The sequence below is a fragment of the Mixophyes fleayi genome, chromosome 2 (assembly GCF_038048845.1).
Source record: "Mixophyes fleayi isolate aMixFle1 chromosome 2, aMixFle1.hap1, whole genome shotgun sequence".
NCBI classification, from domain to species: Eukaryota; Metazoa; Chordata; class Amphibia; order Anura; family Limnodynastidae; genus Mixophyes; species Mixophyes fleayi.
This window is the reverse complement of record NC_134403.1, coordinates 125,010,768-125,032,319: the sequence shown is the minus strand read 5'-3', so window position 1 is coordinate 125,032,319 and position 21,552 is coordinate 125,010,768. Positions and strand designations below refer to the sequence as shown.

Here is a 21,552-nt window from a genome sequence, read left to right as displayed (position 1 = left end):
TGGCCATGAAGTTGGCTCTAACTGAATGGCGTTATCCTCTAGAGGGGGCTCGTCACACAGTTACGATCTTCACGGATCATAAGAATCTACTCTATCTCCAGTCAGCCCAATGCCTGAATCCACATCAAGCCCGCTGGTCCCTTTTCTTTACCCGCTTTGATCTGCGGGTCACTTTTAAACCCGGTATCAAAAATAAGAAGGCGGATGCATTATCCCGGGCTTTTCCAGAAAATTTGGGATCAGACACCTTGCTGGAACGTCCTATCCTGGACTCTAAATGCATTAGATTATTCTCAACTTCCTCAACTCCTATTCCCCCCCAGGGAAAAACATTTGTTCCTCCTCATCTATGGAAGAGTCTTCTTCACTGGTGTCATTCTTCACGATTTACAGGTCATCTTGGCTCCCATAAAGCATCTGAACTACTCTTTCGACAGTACTGGTGGCCCAAATTCCACTCCGAAGTTAAAGATTTCGTGGCTGCCTGCCCTACTTGTGCCCAAAACAAAATTCCCCGCCAGGTTCCACAAGGGCTACTTCACCCTCTTCCACTACCTACCAAACCGTGGACCCATATTAGCATGGATTTCATCACTGACCTACCTCCAGCTAATAAATTTAATACCATCTGGGTTATTGTGGACCGTTTCTCTAAAATGGCATACTTCGTTCCACTCATCGGTCTTCCGTCCTCAGCATGTCTAGCTCAACATTTCATAAAGGAAATTTTCCGACTACATAGCTGTCCCGCTGAAATTGTCTCGGATCATGGGGTACAATTTGTCTCAAAATTCTGGAGGTCCCTTTGTCATCTTCTGGGTATCCGTCTGAAATTCTCTTCCGCATATCATCCCCAGACCAACGGCCAGACGGAAAGGGTCAATCAAGATCTTGAAACGTTTCTCAGTATATTTTCCTCAGCCAACCAGAGTAATTGGGTGGATTTGCTACCCTGGGCAAAATTTGTTCATAACAATTCCTTTCACGAATCCACATCAACCACTCCGTTCTCCGTGGTATTTGGAGGCCATCCTCGTATGCCAGAATTTTCAGCCCTCCCTCCCACCCAAGTTCCAGCGGTTAACACTCTTCGACAGGACTTTCTATCCATCTGGTCTCGAGTTCGAAAGGCCCTTCAGAAATCCTCTACTCGCTACAAGCTGGCGGCAGATACAAAACGCAGAGCTATTCCTCTTTTGAAGGTTGGCGACAAGGTGTGGTTATCTACAAAGAACATTCGTCTTAAAGTGCCCTGTATGAAACTTGCTCCTCTTTACATTGGTCCTTATAGGATCATTCAAGTAATCAGTCCCGTTTGTTTTAAGTTATGGCTACCACCCACTCTACGTATTGCCAATGCCTTTCATATTTCCTTATTGAGACCACTCATTATTAATCGATTCACTGTTCCTGTCACATCTACCACTCCTCTTTCTCTCCAACAAACTGATGAATTCGAGATCAGCCATATTCTGGATTCCAAAAGTTCTAGAGGAACAATCAAGTATTTAGTGGACTGGAAGGGGTACGGCCCCTAAGAGCGCTCCTGGGTACGGGCTGCAGACATCTGTGCTCCTCTTCTGCTGAAAAAATTTCACTCCAGATTTCCGAAAAAAACAGGTCCTAGGTGTTCGGTGCCCACCTATAAAGGGGGAGGTACTGTCACACGACGGACTCCCGCTGTCTCCCCGGGAGCCGGCGTGTGTGTCCGCTGATTCCGGAGGCCTTCCCCACAAAGACTCTCTCTTTTTTTTCACTTACCTGGTCCACGCTGCTGCAGCTATCCAGCGCTGTCTCTCCCCTTCTTCCGTTCGGCGCTCAGTGGTTCTGCGCATGCGCAGAACTGTCTAACTGTTTTATGTGTTCTCACTGCCCTCTATTGGCTGTCCAATAGGAACTGCACTATATCTACCTCCTCTGACCAGAACTCAATGCTGGTTCTTTCAGTCAGTCCCTGACTTTAAGATTGGAAACAGCTCCTGTGTTTTTGCTATTTCTTCAGCTCCCAAGCTACATCTCTCTGGGGAATTCACCTCTAGGTGGCTACGCTGCTGAGATTCCAGTGAAAGCACTTCAAAGTGGCGACACTATCTTTTCCTGCTAACCAGCTCCCTAGTGACTATGTCGCTGAACATCCCAGCTATATTTCCTCTCCCAAGTGGCAACGCTGCCAAACTTCCCGGCTAAACGCCACTATCAAGTGACAGTACTACTTCTACCTGATTCTACGCTCCGTCTGTTGTGTTCGCTGAGAACTTCTCCAGGGGACCGTGACCTGTAAGTGGAAGCCGCAAAAGCCCATATTCCCTTGCGGGAATCACTGGTGAACACCTTTTACTTGTTAGACTCCGCGATCCTCGCTGAAGTAACGTCAGTCTCGGCTGAACTATCAGGATCCAGTTGAAGTCTCTCTGGTAACGTGACAATCGATAACGCACCTCTGCGCATGCGCATCACCTGTGGCAACTGCGAGAGACACGAGTATCCAGCTTGCGCAGAGAGGAAGGGCGGCCGGCCGGGAACTCCTCATCGCTCTGCTGCAGGACTCGGGAGAGCTGTCCAGGTGCACGTGGAGACCACAACACCGGACCAGGATCGTTCTGGGAAGCATCTCCGGATTTAGGTCAGTGCCTGTTCAGCCCTCGCTGATTTCACGCTATGTGTATGAACTCACTGTATTTGACCACACATAGGGCTAGATTTACTAAGCTGCGGGTTTGAAAAAGTGGGGATGTTGCCTATAGCAACCAATCAGATTCTAGCTTTCATTTATTTAGTGCTTTCTACAAAATGAAAGCTAGAATCTGATTGGTTGCTATAGGCAACATCCCCACTTTTTCAAACCCACAGCTTAGTAAATCTAGCCCATAGTGTTTATTTCTCTGCACGGCAAGTGCACACACTCCAGGACCGTTAACCCCTGGTGTATAGTTCCTTCTTCAGCAAGGACTTGTTGGACTTATTAGCCTCCAGCATTGGACTTATTGGACTCTCTGTTGCCACATGATTGGTGAATGCAGTCATTAAGCCATTTGTTCTGTATATCTTGTATGACAGTTATATATCATTGTCCTTTCCAATACACAAGTTTATTGTGGAACTGTGTTTATTGTGATTGTTTTTATGTGTGCCGGAACACCACTTTTGGATATTATCATCATCACTGTGTAGAATAAATCAGGCTTTCAGCCAACTGATATCCACTGTATATCTTTTCATTTACATTAAGCGCCTGGGAATTTCTCTTCCAATATCTGTAACCTTGGGGATTAGGACTAGCCCCATCCACATCCCATTGGCTGCTCATACATAGGTATAGAAGCGCGGACCTCACCTTTGTGTATCTCTGTCCTAATACCGTGGTTTAGTTGATGAATCCAAAGAAAATGCAACCATAATGGAAATGTTTTATTCTAGTTCCCCATTTTTAAATAAGATGTCATTGTTCAGTGATATACATGTAAATGAGAGGTTTTGACTTCCTTGGAACGGTAAGACGGTGCAGTTTGCATTGAATAACATCATTTCAACAATATTTTTATAGGTATAATTCCTTGTTAAACTGAGTCTCAAAAATCCTGATAATGCATGTGTTTTGGTAGTATCATTTTTCACAATTCAATTGTTCAATTTGTACATTTACCTTCAGCTTTACCCGTTTAATGCATTCTGTGAGATTTGTAATGCATATAAAAAGGAAGAGATAAAGAACAGTGTACTAAGGTGAATTTCCATCTATGTTCTGCTGATCAGCAAACCTCAAACCAAAACTATAGACATCTTTTCATTCGGGAAAAACTTGTAATCTAATTAATATTGTTGTTATTAGGGCAGAAAAACTATTATCAGGGAAATTTAGTTTCTTCATTATTGTAGCTTATATATTTTCTCATTGTTTCTTTTTGTTTTATTTTTACTTCAGGTCAAAGACATCCAAAAAAGACCTTTATCTCAGTGTTTGTCTACAATAATGTCACCTTTATTTGCTGAGGTAGGTAGTCCGTCATTTTTTTCTTGTGTTTAATAAATCCCAGCAGAACCAATACACTGTACTTTTACAGTATACAATAGGTTGGTATGTTGCCCATAAACACATCTTTCACAGACAAAGTACAATAATATGAAGACCTACAGGCGCTTATAAATATTCTTTCTAAATATAGTGCACTATGCACCTTGAAAAAGACCAGTCCAGGTCGAAACATGTTGGAGCTTGTTTACTGCTGATTTTATGATATCTCTTACACTGAATGGATGTTTATGTTTGGCATGCTCTGCATGGGAACCAGTTTTGGAAACTTTGTGGAACTTTTACCAACTGCCTGAATATTTCATCTATCTGGTATGAGTAGATATACTTTGTTTTTATATTGTATATCTTTGTGATTATAGAAATACATTTTTATTGAAGCAATATCACACTAGAGATATTTTATTTCATTTTTTATACTGGTGAAACATCTAAAACTCGTGACAATGGAAATATCCCATGGATAGAGACTTTATGAAAAGAAAAGACAAGTTATCGTTTGATGAGCCCATATTCCATTTGACTCTTGTGAGTACCCCATCAAAGGGGGTGTCTACATATAAGAGAAGATCTTCTGTGTTTATTAAAACATTTTAGTTCTGTTATTTTGTATTACCTTGACTATAACACACTATATTGTCCCTCTTTTTCTCTCTGTTCCATGACCACATGAACTACTTGTGAGAAATAAGAATCAGAGTGTTGTCACCATTAAATTTAAGTATTATCTTTATTATATTTAGAAAGAATATTTATAAGCGCCTGTAGGTCTTCATATTATTGTACTTTGTCTATGAATTTTTTTGGGAAGTGGTGTATATTCCCTTTGAATTCCAGCGGGCAGCTGTTAAAAGTGAAGCGCTATTTGGATTTCACATTCCTTTTTTATTTTTTACCATTTACTATACATCTTTCACAGAGTGTACCCAAAGAGGTAGATAAGAGAACAGCGTTGTATAATGAGCTGCTTTGAGAATGTGTGCAATTGTGTAGTAATCACTGCTTGTGGATGGATATAGCCTTATTGTTTTATCAATAACCAGGAGCACTTCATGAAGCAGTCCTCACAATTTACACCGCAACACAGATTCCACAGTACAATCGTCGGCAGAATTGGTGAAGGCAAAAGCATACCTTGACTAACAAATATTTGTGGAATTGTATGAATAAGTAAGAATGTTGCATACAGCTTAGTGCAATTTTAGCACTGGACATATTTCTTCTTTTAAATGGAATACATATAAAGCAATTCAATATTTTAGGCTCATATTTTAATAGAAAACTGGACACCTACAGTTTGCTCAACTCACAATCATCATCTTGGAATCCGAGTTGTCCTGTGAAAACCGGAATATATATGAGCCTTACTGTTCTAAACTCAATAACAAGCTCTCTGAAGAAACAGTACAACGTGCACACATTTTAATTGTCACAAGTGGTACTTTGCAAATATGAAGATGTTGTATTAGTTCAGAATAGTATGCAGTACTAATGTAATGTCTCATAACTGCATATCCCCACTTTTCCTTTAGCTAATGTGTATATATATATATATATATATATATTGCTAAATGTAGCTTGGTGTGTTCATTACAAAACCGCGTGCTATTGAATCTAAGGAGTTGGTTCTATGTTTAGGAATTATGTTACTGAACAAAGGATCTCCATATGAATAAAGTGTAGTATAAATGGTGTCGTCCCTCTCCTGGAACCACCACCTTTTCCTCAATATCAGTAGTGTTTTTTAGGATGTAACCTAGTGAAACTCAAAAGGTTTTGAAAGAGGGTGTTGTGTTACAAGTGAATGTGGCAGCTGATTGGGCACAACAATGGGATTGGAGTAATGTTATTAACTGTATCCTTTTTTTTCTGTCATTAGTTGAAAGAGAGAAGTCAATCTTGTGGTGGCAATGTAGGCTCTATAGAAGAACTGAGAGAGGCCATTTACTTAGCGGAAGAGGCCTGCCCAGGCATCTCGGACTCAATGGTGTCACAGCTTCTTATGCGGCTTCAAAGGTAGAAATGTGTACAGTGTCACACACGTAAGCGTTCACAATATTGTGAAGGGCCCTTCTGTTGGTGTATTAAAGTCTCTGGGCATCTCTTCCGGGGCAACTTCAAAAAAAGTTACTAATCATGTATGTCAAAGGAATGGTGACACCTGATTGGATAACTGCAACACTGCTCCAATCAGATGTCATCTTCCCACTAACAGTCCACCTACTCTGTACAATTTCCATGAAGAGACCCATAAGCAGTCATGTATATAGCTACAGTCCTGGCAGGCACTGTACAGGTAAAGGCAAACGGCCCAGGTGAGTGATGCCACAATAGAATACTAAGCAAGCAAGAAAGTGGTGTATTTATACTCCTACTTACAAATACTTAAGTGATACATTCCCTCATACTGTGGGTCAGGAAAGAAGGTGTCTCTGTGGCTGAAGTGAGGAGGAGGATGGCAGACCGATGAGCTTCAGAATGTACTCTTTATAAAAATCTAATGTATGCAAAGCTATTTAGAAATTGTACATGTGTATTAGGATGGGGTTTATGAACACTTCAATTTAACACTTCCTCGAGGTAGATGACGAACTTGACAGGTTTCTTGCCTTTACCATGCCGTAACATTTAAAATGTATTTAAGTGTAAACAAAAACCTGTTTTGTATTTTATTTATATTCTAGATCACAGAATGATTAATATACATACACTCAGTGACCTCTTTATTAGGTACACTTGTACATCTGATTGTTAATATCTAATTAGACAGTTGTGTGGCAGCCACACAATGCATAAAAGCATGCAGACCTGGTCAAGAGGTTCAGTTGTTCTTCAGACCAAACACCAGAATGGGGAAGAAATATGATATAAGCAACTTTGACCATAGAATGATTGTTGGTTTGTATATCTTAGCAACTGCTGATCTCCTGGCATAGTTTATAGAGAATTGTGTGAAAAACAAGTAAGATCCAGTGAGCGGCAGTGCTGTGGGGGACAGTGCCTGGTTAATGGGAGAGGTCAGACGAGAATGGTCAGACTGGTTCAAGCTGACAGGAAGGCGACAGTAACTAAAATAACCATGCGTTACAATAATAATATGCAGGAGAGCATCTATGAACGCGCAGCACATTGAAAAGCACACTGGGTTCCACTCCTGTCTGCTAAAAACAGGAAATTGAGACTGCAGTGGGCACAGGCTCACCAAAACGGGAGGGTCAGAATTTCTGCAAAAATGAATCTATGGATCTGTCCTGCCTTGTGTTTAATTGAGGTGGTGTAACGGTGTGTCGAAAGTTTTCTTGGTACACATTAGGCCCTTAATTAGACTGTGGCATTTAAACAAGGCTCAATTGGTATTAGAGTATTGATACTGACCATATACATCCCTTTATGTGGCCACAGTCTACCCATCTTCTTATGGTTAGTTGTCACAAAGCACATCACCTCAAGCTGGTTCAATGAACATGGCAAGGAGTTCAGTTTAATACACTTACCCCTTGGTGTCTGTTGAGGCCATTGGAGTAAATTGCGGTTTTGTCGAATTATAGATATTCAGCGATTTTGAAGGCCATATTTTATATGGAAATTTTATTAAAGGCAAAACCCGACCTGACGAAACCGCAATTAAGCCATGTACCCCCAGATGTTAATCCAATAGAGTACCTTTGTGATGTTGTGGACAAAGCCGCAGCAACTGCGAGATGCGATCACGTCAACATGGACCAGTCTCTAAGGAAGGTTTCAAGCACCTTGTTGAATCCATGCCATGAAGACTTCGGCTGTTCTATGGCCAAAGGATGAAAGGTTACTAGGAAGGTGTACCTAATAAAGTCACCACTGGGTGTATTTATATTATTTTTCACTTAAGAGGTGCCAAGTTTTTAGACATAATTGTTTTCTTTCTCTGATTTCAGATACTCTGTTAATGGAGCAGACTCTTCAGCACACTGAAGTTTTATTTCATTATAAGACGGTCAAACTTTACATTCTTTCTCTTCACCGGGATTTCCTCTGTAGAGTCACAGAATGTGGACATAGCTTTAATGATCAGTGATTGCGCTGAACACACCTAATGAAAGCTGTAGCTTTTATGAATTTTTTTTTTTGTTTGTAATCATAGTGCAAATCTGAAAAACAAAGCAGATGTACAAGTACTGTGATAAGGCAAATGAAGATATTGTGAATCCTCAGGTATCTTGCTCTTAGCAGGCAGCTCCTCTGGGAGGTTGCATTGGATTTTGTGTACAGGAATGTATGTATATAGCATCATTTTTACAAAACTTCTTTGAATATGCCCAAGGCATCCCGTGTGTGCCAGCAGGAGAGCATCTGTAGATAATGTTATTGGATTAAATATTTAAAAGGCCATAATACTCAAGTTTTACCCTTCAATGACCTGTACATTTTAAATGACTCGGTTGGTTATTTTGTTTTCTACTATGTTACTTTGTGAGTTAAATGTTACATGAGGCCAATTTGTTTCTCAACACATCTTACAATGTAAATTCAGTATTTGTATTTAGAAATGTCTGCTTTTCCCAGCTTTGAATGTACTCTATAAAAAGACCAAACTTGGATCCTGTCGATGGGTTTTCGTGATGTCTTTAATTTATAGTTCTGCTTTTTTTTTTTTTTTTCCTTTTTTTTTTTTAAAGATATGTAAGGGCAAGCACAATGCTTAGTTATGGGAACCGAAATCTGGAAACTTAAATGTGAATAGAAGCCACTACCACTTGTATGTATTGTAGCAGTGAGTGCTGGTCTCATTCCAGCCTCTTATTGATCATATTTACAGCAAGATGATTTTCCTCCTAAAAGACAGAATACACCAAGCAGCAGTTAGTTCACACCTCACCTTGATTTTTATTGGTTTGTTTCGTCACACTGTAATTATTTGTAGTTATGCGAGTTGATTATTTTTCACAAAACTGCAGATCTGGTGCCAGAATAATGTACTTTTCTCCTAGCCCTTTGGTGCTGGCAGCTAAACACAACATAAGCAGCTATTGTGTGGAGTGAACAAATATTCGTCCTGTTCGCTCACTAGGATCTATGACATCACTGAGACATACAGAATTTATGATGTTTCAAGTGAATCGATAGGCTGAATATTTTGTTCAGCCCACAAATGGCTTTCAGCTACACTGAATATGTATATGGACATTTATAATTCTCCTGATCGTATTTCCTAGCTATCATGATTTCATATCTGGACACAGTTACGATGTTTTAGGGATCTTATGACAATAATATCTTTTAATTGTCTGCACAGGTAAATGTAAACATGTCAATTGACCATTTTAAAGGCACTAACATTAAATAGCTGTCATTACCACTCTGTATTTGAAAGCAGACTAAGACCAGAAAACAACACTGTTTGTTCTCAGTAGCAACCTCCTCACCAGACCTTACTCCCAGTAGTAGTCTCCTCACCAGACAACTAAAACACATACATAACATGAGGCATTTATGGTGTACATGAACAAAGTGCTGTAACGTTTACCAGCTTGTTATTTTTGTTTGTAGTTTAGGAAATGAAAGCATATGTTTGATTGGTTGTTATGGGTTACAACACCTTTTTCACGTGCACCAGTTTTACTAAATACCCTAGTAATTACTTTTCAGTGCATTTAAAACTGGTAAAGCCCCCCCAACCCAAAAATGATAGAGATTAGTATATTTAACATCTAGATGCTTTAACAGAGATATTTTGTTTAAAAAGTTATTGCTTGATAAAAAAAAACAAAAAACCCTTTATCATCATTTACAATTTCATAAGTTCCTGATTGGTGGCCACAGAGTTGTGCTTTTCTGTTGCAAAGTCTCTGACCAATGTTTCCTCTTACTTACTGAACTAGGAGTGTGGCAGCTCCCACTCCCATTTTCTTTTTAAGTATACTTATCCCGTCTGCGGAATGAATCATGACAATATTTAATTTTGTGTATAATAAAAATAAAAAATGAAAATAAAGTTACTTGTATTTAAGGTTTATTTAACTATACTGGAATATATTTTGTGTTTATCTGGTGAGGATGTCGTATCTATAGATTATCCAAGTCCTGTATGCCCACCCTCCCCCGTCTAATTTGTGTACTTCTAAAAGCTCTTCTTTTTTTTTTTCTGTCCTATTGTTTTTATCTTGAAGAGTATAAAGCTACATTGGTAGCAGACAAATTTATTTTATTTTGAGCACTGAAGTTTAACTTGGGGAAATATTGACTATTAAATATTATTTCTTCTCTAAGCTAGTTTGTCATTTCTTTGGGACTTAGGCCTATATATTATTATTAATACATCTATATACAATGGAACTTGAAATACATGTATGACAAGGTTTCCTCACTCCATGCCAGTCGCTACTTCGTTCTTTATACATTTTTTGCCACATTTTAGTGAAACAAATGTCCATTAACTGTTTAATCTATGTGCATTAGATTTTCTAATGGTTGGAGAGCTTAGCATGCAGAATTCACAACATCATTTAGAAGACAGGAAAAATCTTGCACTGACAGTGGAATGACAATGGTGGTGCATGTACTCTATATCCTGTAGAAATCCACTCACAACGTGGTGCTAAACTAGAGAAAATGTGGCGGCCATTGTAATTATTAATGCAGTTAGCCACTATTTGTGCAGCACTACGTTAAATTATGGTGCTTTATAATTTTAGCGCTTGCATGATTTTATAGGCATACACAGACAATACATACAAAAACAAACTGATAAGGGTGAAGAAGAGGGGCCTGCTTGTGAGAGCTTACAGTCTGAATGGAGAATGGAACAAGTGACACCATGCTGGCTGAGTGGAGGCAAGTATTATGAAACTGTGGTAAATGGAAGAGGAGAATGGTGAACTCTTCTCAGAAGCTTGCTCCTTAAATCAAGATAACAGTAGTTGCTGTAGAGACAATGTAGCTGTGTGTGGGAGGTGGTAAGCAATACATCGGGGGACGAGCATAATGGACGGTTGGAAGAGTAAGGTGATGTTACAGATGTAGGATATGGCAGGGAACCAGATTGGCAGAGTGAGACAGCGGAGTGCGTGGTGTTTGGTGAACCTGTGTTTGTAATTGGCAGTCTGGGGCAGCGGAAATACTTTATAATGTTGGGTATTACAGAAAAGTAACACAGGAAGACCAGCAGCTTATTACTGTAAATGTATGCAAAACTACTGGTTGGCTATATCTTGTATTGTAATTGCAGGGGATTGCAGAACCTTTAAAGCTTGTAAAACAATACAGTGCCCACTCAGTAAGGCCTGTGATCAAAGTCTACAACTTTCATACAGCCCCAACATACAAATGTTTGTGTACTAGTTCCCACATCGTAATAAAAGTCAACGTGGGCTTAGCACAATGGAGACAGCAATCGTTTGCCTGAACTTCATAAGAATTCAGCCTATTGATTCATGAGTAATCGGTGTCTCATGAATATTTGGCCTGAGTGCTGTCACTGGTTCATAGTAAAATAATAGGCTTCATTCTCCTGTGTTCAGTTATTTTAACTGTAACGTCAATTATTACTGAAATATCTATTTGGAAATGTACACGAATAAACAATTGTCAATGAATGGGTCTCCTTGCCAAATAACACATTGCTGTGCATTACAGAGAATAAATATGAAAACTTTAATTTAAAAGCTATGTACTCTTACTTCACCCCTCTAGTGTTTATACTGGTGGTGATTCATTATTGTGTTTTAGAAACTTCTGACTTGTTGGATGAACTGTATTCAATATGCACATTCCTATTAGCAATATACACCCACGGCAATGTGGTAGAATTGATTCTAAGTGTTTGCCTACATTCTGCCATAGATTGTGAGTTTTGATGCCTGTGTCCTTTTAACATGACCATAGACTGTTTTGTTTTTTAAAAAAAGAGGCAAAACAAAAAAAATCTGCAAGACAATTTTTCCCCCTTATAAGAGGATAATTAACTAATACTAGCAATATGATTATTTCTTTGTTTCAATTACAGCCAATACAAATATTGTTGATTGTAACATATGTTATTGGTTGGGCAAATTGTTTACTCTCAAAGTGTGTTGCACGTCACCTTGAATTCACTTGCGACCTAACAAAGTTCCACCAATAGGATGCACTTGGTGCGCTCTTATGCCGACATAGCCCAGCGGATAAATAACTTTGCACAGCACCAAGAAACCACAACACTGTTTTGGCAAAAAGTTTACTGCAATGCTTCTTCATGACAAATAATGGCCTAATCATTGTACAGCTAGGTTTGTGACCAGGATGCAAAAAAAAAAAAAAAAGAAAAGAAAAAGTACCGTGTATAAAATAATATTATAGATAGAGGACATTGAATTAGACTGCAGTTCCTTGTGGTCCATGTCTACTTTGCTTTACCTGTATACTATTGTTTCTGCTGCTTGACTTCCACAACAGAGGTGATTTAAAGTGCTTTGTATGTATGTAAACCTTTACAAAATCAGCTATACCGCATGAATATTGCATTGAAGAAAGCTTTATAACTTAAAAAACACTAGAAAAACATTGACCTTTCATTGTTTGTGCACGCACGTGTTTAAATTCAATAGTAGGTTTAAAAACTGGGAATATGAATAAAAGTTTAATCATTTGCCACTATACTAGAGACAACACGTTTTAATGTTGGCACACGAAATTCAAACAGTGTCATAATGTATTGTACAAGATGAGACCAACTGCCTGCTGTCAGCAATGGGTTAATTCAGAACAGGAAAGGATTCATCTTTTTAAAAAAGTTTAAAAATGTATCTGTCCAGACATAGTTGAAAAAAAAGTCATTAAGAGGCTCTTGTCCTGCATGGAGCAGCTGGTCTTACAAAACTTCAACAAGGGCTGGTATCAAATTCCTGCTAGAAAGCAGCCGGGATTCTTGAGCCAAGGAATGTTCTGATTTCAGTACAAGTGGGACTCCTTGTGACCCAAGAGGCGGGAGCGACAGGCGGAGTCTGTGGCACTTCGAATGACTTCCATCCACCTGCAACCAAGGAGAGAGTATATGTTAATTAACTGGTTCTCGTCCAAACACATGAATTAAAGCAAAGTACACTCTAACAACAGAAATGGTAGGGTCAAAAGGCAAGTTATCATCAAGAGACTAGTACTATACGCAGTACACATTATTTGTTCCAAGTGTATATTAAACTCATTACCACGGACATTTGCTGTTTTCCAAGCTGCGGGCTGGTTCAGAATAGCACATGACATTGGTAGATTTGGTGCAGGGACAAAGACCAATCATGACTTCTGGAGAGGACAATGATGACTTTTCTTATACTAACTTCTGAAATCACTCAACATGGTAATTTTGATTACTTAAGAGAGGCCACATACACGAAATCTGTACAAAAAGGCCAGTAAATATGTCAATTACCCTTCTGGCAAATTATCATTTTATAATTAGTCCATGCTGCTATGTAGGTAACCAATGCAACATTTATTGTGTAGCTTAAAAGGTGTAGAATTTGTATTTTGCTCCCATTAGAGTTTGCAGCCTGGTTTTTGGAGCTTAGGAAAGGCAGACAAAGTGATTTGCCCCAGTCACTAGAATTCAAACTAGGTTCTCCAGCAAGTCTCCAAAATACAGTCAGGGGAAGGAAGAGCTCCCTGGTTAACATAACTATTTAAAACTGATTGTGTACTCATAATAACTTTTTAGTAGATGGATGAAAAACAAACCAAATGTAGCATATAGTCTGTTATTTACTAAAAGCCAATAGTACATTACCTCTCTTCATCTCTCTATACCCCATTCTGTGACCACCGTCAGATTGTCTGTTACTGGCCATTGTTAGACACAGTTCTGAACAGTTCTCATCATAAAGATATCGCCATATGGGCTCCCTTTTCAGTTTTTCTGAATATTTACAAAAAAATAAATGCACAAATCCTCCTTATAAACGGAATATTAATAATGTTGTTTTGATGACTTGGTCCTGGATAGGAAGGTAAAATATTTACATAGAGCTATAATGTATCATTTAGAGCAGAGACTGGCAACCTGACATACTTCGCTCACACTTATTCTCTACGTTATAAGTATTGGAGAACTGGGCAGGAGGCTCGCTGGGCTGCCTGTTGCCTGCCACTGATTGGCAATATGAAAAGGAAAGACATTTTCAGGGTAAAGCTGTAACACTACTAGATGGAATTCTGTTATTGAACTTTTACAGCAGTATGTAAGATGACACTAACATCAGGTGAATTTACCTTTCAAATGTGTATTCATTTTCAGCCCTGAAGTAGTAGACATGAGACTTGAAGTGAAGTTTAAAGACATAATCTTTGTGAATATTCTCTGATTCAGTGGGAATGGTGAGTGAATATCCCAGCAAGGGGAGGCTGGCTAACGGATGATTGTCCTGAAAAGAGAAAGGCTGTATATATAACACGGACACTTTCACAATCTCGAAAACATGTTGCGCCATATATGGTTTGTTTAGGCTGGGTGAACCCCTAAGATCTACAGGCCTAAAGAAATAAGATTTAAATATGACACTAGAAGCTTGTTCCTCAGTCATCCAGCTGCTTGTACACAATATGTGAGCTCAGAAAGAACAGGATTTGCTGTGTGGGTGTCAGGCAGTCCAACTATTGCACAACTCACGATCACCGGATCACAGTGACATCTGGTCACAGACATAAAGATTACATGGTAATAAATATGTTTCAATATACAGAATACCGGAGTCTGACAGTACTCCACACAACACAAACGGTGAAGAAGTGTGCTCTGGGATGCACCAGTATCTCTATATACACAGGAAGCATGTCATATTAAACAAAAACTACACAATGAATTGAGCACAAAGATAAAAAATATCACAATTCTTGGAATTGGTTGCCCAGAGCAAGTTAGTGCATTGGAAAGTAAGAACCATCCATTTATTCTGACATTAATATGCGGCTTTGCCAGGATAACCTGGCATCATTTCATGTAGGTGGAATCTGAGCTACATGAGATGGACATCAGTTCATAATTACACTTTGCTATGAAAAACATGGGTAGAATTTACATATTATTGACAACATATTTTTCAACACAGACACTTTCTCTTCTATACTCTTGAATGAGTATGTAGTACTGTTCTGCAACTTGTTGTGTGCCCTGGATATTCCTCTAGTGCTTGGTGATGTCACCCAAATAACTGTGCTAGTTGGTGACTCTGACCTAGAACTGTGGTATAATGGTGCTAAATGTGGAAGTGGGAAACTTACTTGGTGTGATTTGTAGAAAAAGAGGCAAAAGTTGGTGAACACCACCCACAGTTTCTGCCATCCATTGCTGTTCTTGAACTTTCTAAGCAGGTTTCCTGATAGCTGATTCTGCCATTGAAAAAAAAAAAGAGACATTTAAACAAAGTGGTTTTTAGAGCCTGGAATAATCAATCTACGCAGTTGAATAAAAATGTTAAAAGGTGAATTAAAATAAACTATTTATTCAATCATTTATTAGAATAAAGTGCTGGCAATTAACATGTAGCTGCACATGAACTGCAATATAAAGAAGCACGGGTGTAAAAAATAAAGGGCGAGTCTACTAAAGGTGGACTGGCAGAAGTAATAAGTCTCCAAGAAAATAATGACACATCTGCACACTAGCGCTGCCAACTGCTTACTGTCCCCAGGTCCACCTAAGGCCACTTCTGATGGGCTGGTGTAAATACAATTCTGGTGACTCCCAGCTTTGATCCCAAATAAAAAGAGAAAGAACAATGCTCCAATCATTTCATTAGTGTTTCTACATTTATAGCACACACTGGAAAATCCACAGAAAGTAATGGGAATAGCGCAAATAATTTTAGGAAGTTATTGATTACTTTTTTTTTTTTTAAAATAGAAATTTTCTTTCAAATTCATGCCAATTAGGACTGTTTGACAGATTAGATCAAGGACAACAAATCTGTGTTTCTCTTGGTGTTATATCTAGTCAAAAAATTTAGTGGAGTCACTTAAAATGTTTTTCTTCGTGTTAGAAAATGTTTTACTTCAAAATGACTTCTGCTGCCACCTACTGGAACATTTGCACATTTTATGATCCAATCATTTAAATATATTTTGCATTATTTTCCACATATACCAAATGGGACCTAAAAATAGGATTTCTGATAACTAGAATTATGCATTGAACATGTAGCTGCGGGTCAATACTTTAAATGGTTTTTCCATTTTATTGCACATAAGGAGACATTGTGTGTGATGCTGACGATATTGCAGTATTCGTGGCCCTAAAACACCAATGACAAGTGGATCATAACCGGACATGTTAGATTATGGGACATCTTCTGTCTCTGTTTTTTCTGAGTGACCAAACTGAACAGTATATATTGTCTGGGACAACTGGGAATGAACACGAGATAAAATGATGGAGAATGTTTCAAACAGATCAAGTGAGCACAAGAGAGAATAAAAATATATGGTAATAAAACATTGATTGTATTACTATGTACTCTACCTCAACAGCAAAGCTAAAATCAATCATGGAGACGCTTGTGTTTCGGTGCCAGCACACATGGACTGTAGTGTTTCCGCGATGTGGTGATTGTCGTTCCAGAGAACTGCGGGACGCGCTTAAATCATCCTCAGACTCCTGGTCTGTGGGACCTTCCTCCGGTGACTCTGTAACATTATACATTTCTAATTACCAGTGTTACATGTTGCAACAAAGTACTAGTAGTGTTTCTTACAGTATTTGTCTTCCACATACACAAGTTACACAGATAAAATGCAAATCAGCAGGTTATAAATACAAGAAATACTGCTGTGGCTTAACCAAGCGGTCTGCTCATGTCAGGGTAATAGAACTTTATGGCAGAAGCTTATTTATATAGCAAATGATCTTTGCGAGAATTAGTTAAAATAGGTGGAAGAATGCAAATATATATATTAATAAGACAATTAAAGTATAGACTCATTCAAGCTTAAAAAAAGATTGGTAAACCTAAATAACCAGTTGTTTTCTCTAAAACGTTAATAATGCAAATTCACAAACACCTAAATACATTTTTTAGAAACATCTTAGAAATACAGAATATTTTAGATAAAGCTGTGATTGCAGAGGAAGCTTTTTATTTCTAAGCACTCAAAACTTCTTGTAAATATTAACACCATTGTCTTTCAATAACACGTAGTAGCACATTTAGCTGCAATTACGTCTGTGAGTCTATCTGATAAGTCTCTTCCAGCTGTGCACATCTGGACACATCTTGTACCTTACAGTTGCACTTCTGATTAAAACACATTTCTAGGCATATAATCAATAAATTAAAAAACTTGAAACATGCTTAATACATAGAGTTCTGCTATCTCTTCACTGTCATTATTAACTTAAGGCTATAAAGCGCTGTATTTTAGAAGACAAATATACAAGTTTAAAATGAATGAAGACGTGGTCCTACAATGTTATTCAGTTGGACCATACACAGTTCCAGGTGGTTCCACAAAGCCGCATATGCAGCCAAATCCTCCAATTCATGGGGTCGGTTCCAAGAACCAGAAGGTTGAAATGTGCCTGGCAATTAGGCACAAATAAAGTAGTGGTTTGTGTTCGCATTTTTTACAGTTGATAAGTAAGACTTATTGTAAGCAGTATGCTGTCGCATAGTGTAATAGTCTTTCATAAAAGAGACATTGGGCCCTAAAAGCTTATAAGACTGTATAACACATTGATAATGGACATTAGAAAACTGCAGGGGCACACCCATGAGTGGGTTAAACTTAACTAGATGAGTTATGGCTCTGTTTACTTACTGCCATCAGGAGGGCTTCCGGCCAACAACTCAGGGATAGGACCTCCACTTTTTTCTGCCAAGTCAATTGCCATCTGAATATCTTCACTCCATTTTTCCATTTCAGCCCGAGTACTAGGAAGAGAATACCCAATGAAAAGTATGACTGTACGCCTATTATGTGAATGTATACTTGGCAATTCCCTCCAACACTGCACATGGTGAAGGACAGATGATTAATATTTTATATAAAAAAAAACACCACAGTGTTTCTTGCCCTCATATAATGCACATACTGCCCTAGACACAATATATTGTGAAACACAACTTATATTACCGAAACACCTCATAATATATATACTGAATTATTTCATGAATTTAGATATTAGACAATTTAAAAAGGAAAGAAACATAGGGACCTGCCCCCCCCCCCCCAAAAAAAACCAAACAAACAAAACATTTTGTTTGTTTATTTTCTATATAACAGGTATTTCATTTTATTTTAGTGGGATAAAATAAGCTGTGTGTGTTTTGATTTTGTTTATGTTAAACATTTATAATAACAAGCATGTAAAGGCAAACTTTAACACTACTGGGGCAGTTGATATAGTGCTCCCAGGGACTAATCAGTGAGCATGTAAGCAAAAAACCCAAGAGATGGGGAAGACATCACCTGATGCCTGCACACAGCATTCTATGTTAGAATGTTGGCTGCGGTGATCTGACTGCCAGGAACAAAATCAAACGTCTGTGATGACTGCTTCAGTGCAGCCTGGCAGAGAGGGACACAGAGCAACTTTCAAACCCACCTATTACAACGTAGGTCTACTGGTTAACTTCCCCTCCTCTTTTTAAATGAAATATTTCTGGAAAATAAAATATTCTAAAACTGGGCAAACAAATATTTTTATGTAATAGTACACAAATCGCCATGATAAAATACTCTGTGAACTTGCTCAAACGATGTGAATTGATTTTTTATACGTTTTCTAATTTATTAGTATTTGTAATGTCATATATCTGTGAAATAATTTTTCACCCTACAATGTCTTGCCCATTATCAAGCATTGTGTTATCTATGTACAGACCTTGATTTACATTTTCTGCCACTCACTAAGTCATTATTTCTGTGTCACCCTCCATATCTGTAGCTCTGCATGGTCCAAGCCCTACAGAATCCCATCTTTAAATACAAATAAGTAATTGGCAACAATTCAGAACTAATTCAGATTAAATAAAAATGGTAACATTAGGCAAATAAATTATTAAACAAAAATAAAAATGGCATAAAAAGTAAGCAGGGTGCCGCCCTTTAGCCCCTACCACCCTAGACTCTGGCTTATGAAGCCTTTCCACACATCCACAGCAGTCAGTGTACCTTGAATTTTAAACAAGAATATTCTATTACAATTTACCTTGCTGCCACAACTATAGCCTGGTTCTGACTTCTTAAGGTAAGGCAGTGGGATACCCCCCATTCCTCGTCACTTTCTTCTACCTGAAGTGCAAGAAATAACCACAATATATATATATGTTCTATTTACTGGTTAGACAACTATATGCACAGAATAAACTGATGATACCCATACAGGTGAATGGCATCATGTTCACCACAAGATGTCAGACAATACAATATAATTAGTCACACAAAGTTATATGACTGTTCATGGCTCTGTTACAAATGCACAGTACTTCCATATGAAAGTACATTTTGTCTTTAGGTAATCTGTACTGACTGCTTCAAAGCAATGTAAAAGATAAAGTTTTTCTTCATTCTACTGTACTTCAAGTCAGGCTACAAACAGCAGGATGAGAGGGCTACTTACCGTCATGTTGAACAGGGGCAGCTGTCCATGGACTTTAAACTGATTAGATGAGGTCAATCCTCTGCTTGTGTACAGCAACACATCATTAAACTGCAAGAAAGAGGGTGCACATTTATTCTCACTTATATTGAGCATTGCCGCCAAACTATATATTAAAGCTTTCTACAAACGGACGATTTAAAGGGCATATTTTACTTCTACAACTAATTTTGCAGTTCTGCCACTTAGGAGCATATTCAATTCTCAGCGTTTTCTGCTGCGTTAAAACTATTACCGTTATTACAGTAATAGTAAGCTGGATTTCAGCTCGCGGCTCCCTGAATACCGTAATAACGGTAATAGTGCGCGCACCGCAGGATTTTTGGCTTTAATGCCAAGAATTGAATATGCCCCTTAGAGTTTATGAATCTAGGACAATAATTTAAATTAGGAAGTGATATGTTCAACAGGGGGATATCCACTTCACGTGCATCCAAGACCTCCACACTCCTTTGAGGTCATCATTTTTTAGAATAACTATGGATATAGAAACAGAAATTAAGTCCTGACATTCTGAGTAGTCTTACAGACCAGGTGAAGGATGAGCCAGGGCCAAGGGCACCAAAGATTCCATACCAACGGGCTCCAGTGACGTATATTCACAATGCACAATCCTGCTTACCAAGAAAAACATACGTTGCTGTAAGCCTTTTCCAGATAACTTGCTTAAACTTCCAAGCCTGATGAACTCCTGAAATGAAACATGAAATGTTTTCAATATAGAAACTATGTTCAGTAAATACATCATCTAGGATTCAGGTCACATTGCAACAAAATGAATTCCGGAAAGAGAAATATTTACTAATTAAATAATTATTTATTTATTTTTAAAGTTTATCTTTTCGAGGCTGAATAGTCAAAAGTACAGGTATATGACTGTAAACATATGAAAGTGTTCAAGATAAAGAGTCAAATATGAACTGGAGTAAGAAGGGATAAGGTTGTTTTATAGAGTTATGGGGGGGTGAGAAAGGGGGAAGACGGCGGTGTGAAGCACAAGGGGGAGGTAAGCTATATAACTAACCTCTGGCAAGTTATAAAGTTGGAACAAAGCTAAAAAAAAACAACTTAGTCATGTGGTAAATGGTAAGTGTATGTTGTTATGAATGGCCCAGGGTTCCCAGGTTTTGCAGAATGATATGGCAGAATTGTTAAGAATGACCGGACACGTATTCCATGCGGTATACATATTATATTCTGGTTATCGCTGCTGCAAAAGAGGGAATGGTGGGTGATTTCCAGCCCACCGCAAGCTGGCAGGTGGCGGCAGAGTCAAAGTGGTGAATAAGCTTAAGTTGATGTTTGGTAAAGTCTGAGGGGCCAGAGGAAGCAGAAAATATTTAGGTAGGAAGGGGAGATTAAATATTAATACTGAGCTTATTACATTTTGTATTGAGGACCAGTAACTAGAAAATTTAGGGCAGGACCAGTGTGTAAAAAGGTGCCACGGGTTGGCCATCCCCTCCAGCATCTATCAGAAGCATCAGGAATAATTCGACATAAACAGATGGGAACATAGTACCCGCGATATAATAGTTTGTATACATTTTCCTTGATCTTCACACATATAGAGCTGGAGACGGTGCGTTACCAAATCTCTGACCAATCTTCCGCATTTAAAGATTCACCAATGTCAGACTCCCATGCGAGGGTATGGGGAGCCTCCTATCATGGGGCCAGGGAGTAATAGTTCAGAGTACAGTGTAGAGACCAAACCTTTAGTTGAGGCCTGCCTCACAGAGAGCGCCTCGAAGCTGGAGAAAGGTCTGGTGGGAAGGAGGAAACTGAGACGAGTGAAAATTTTGAGTTTGCAAGAATTGGAAAAAGTGTTTGATAAGTGCAATAGAGACTGAAGGTCCGAAAACTGTTGAAACTAGGGAGTACAAGATATGTCACCGAGAAATCTAATGCCACGTGGCAA

At 38.6% G+C, this 21,552-nt stretch overlaps 2 protein-coding genes across 4 annotated transcripts in view; one reads left to right on the top strand and one right to left on the bottom strand.

Annotated features, from left to right (window-relative positions):
- Positions 1 to 10,001, top strand: part of STK24 (serine/threonine kinase 24) — a 70,377-nt gene extending 60,376 nt beyond the window's left edge. For both annotated transcript variants that reach the window (XM_075199931.1, XM_075199930.1), the window contains 3 exons: positions 3,923 to 3,991; positions 5,910 to 6,046; positions 7,945 to 10,001. In XM_075199931.1, coding sequence (XP_075056032.1) covers positions 3,923 to 3,991; positions 5,910 to 6,046; positions 7,945 to 7,981 — 243 coding nt within the window. In that variant the 3' untranslated portion in view covers positions 7,982 to 10,001. The remainder of the gene's footprint in view (positions 1 to 3,922; positions 3,992 to 5,909; positions 6,047 to 7,944) is intronic.
- A 2,206-nt stretch (positions 10,002 to 12,207) lies between these two features.
- The window catches only part of FARP1 (FERM, ARH/RhoGEF and pleckstrin domain protein 1), a 147,569-nt gene continuing 138,224 nt past the window's right edge, over positions 12,208 to 21,552 (bottom strand). For both annotated transcript variants that reach the window (XM_075199929.1, XM_075199928.1), the window contains exons 20-27: positions 20,254 to 20,322; positions 19,593 to 19,682; positions 19,182 to 19,264; positions 17,789 to 17,901; positions 16,494 to 16,657; positions 15,257 to 15,364; positions 14,249 to 14,400; positions 12,208 to 13,016 (exon numbers count right to left, since the gene is read on the bottom strand). In XM_075199929.1, coding sequence (XP_075056030.1) covers positions 12,935 to 13,016; positions 14,249 to 14,400; positions 15,257 to 15,364; positions 16,494 to 16,657; positions 17,789 to 17,901; positions 19,182 to 19,264; positions 19,593 to 19,682; positions 20,254 to 20,322 — 861 coding nt within the window. In that variant the 3' untranslated portion in view covers positions 12,208 to 12,934. The remainder of the gene's footprint in view (positions 13,017 to 14,248; positions 14,401 to 15,256; positions 15,365 to 16,493; positions 16,658 to 17,788; positions 17,902 to 19,181; positions 19,265 to 19,592; positions 19,683 to 20,253; positions 20,323 to 21,552) is intronic.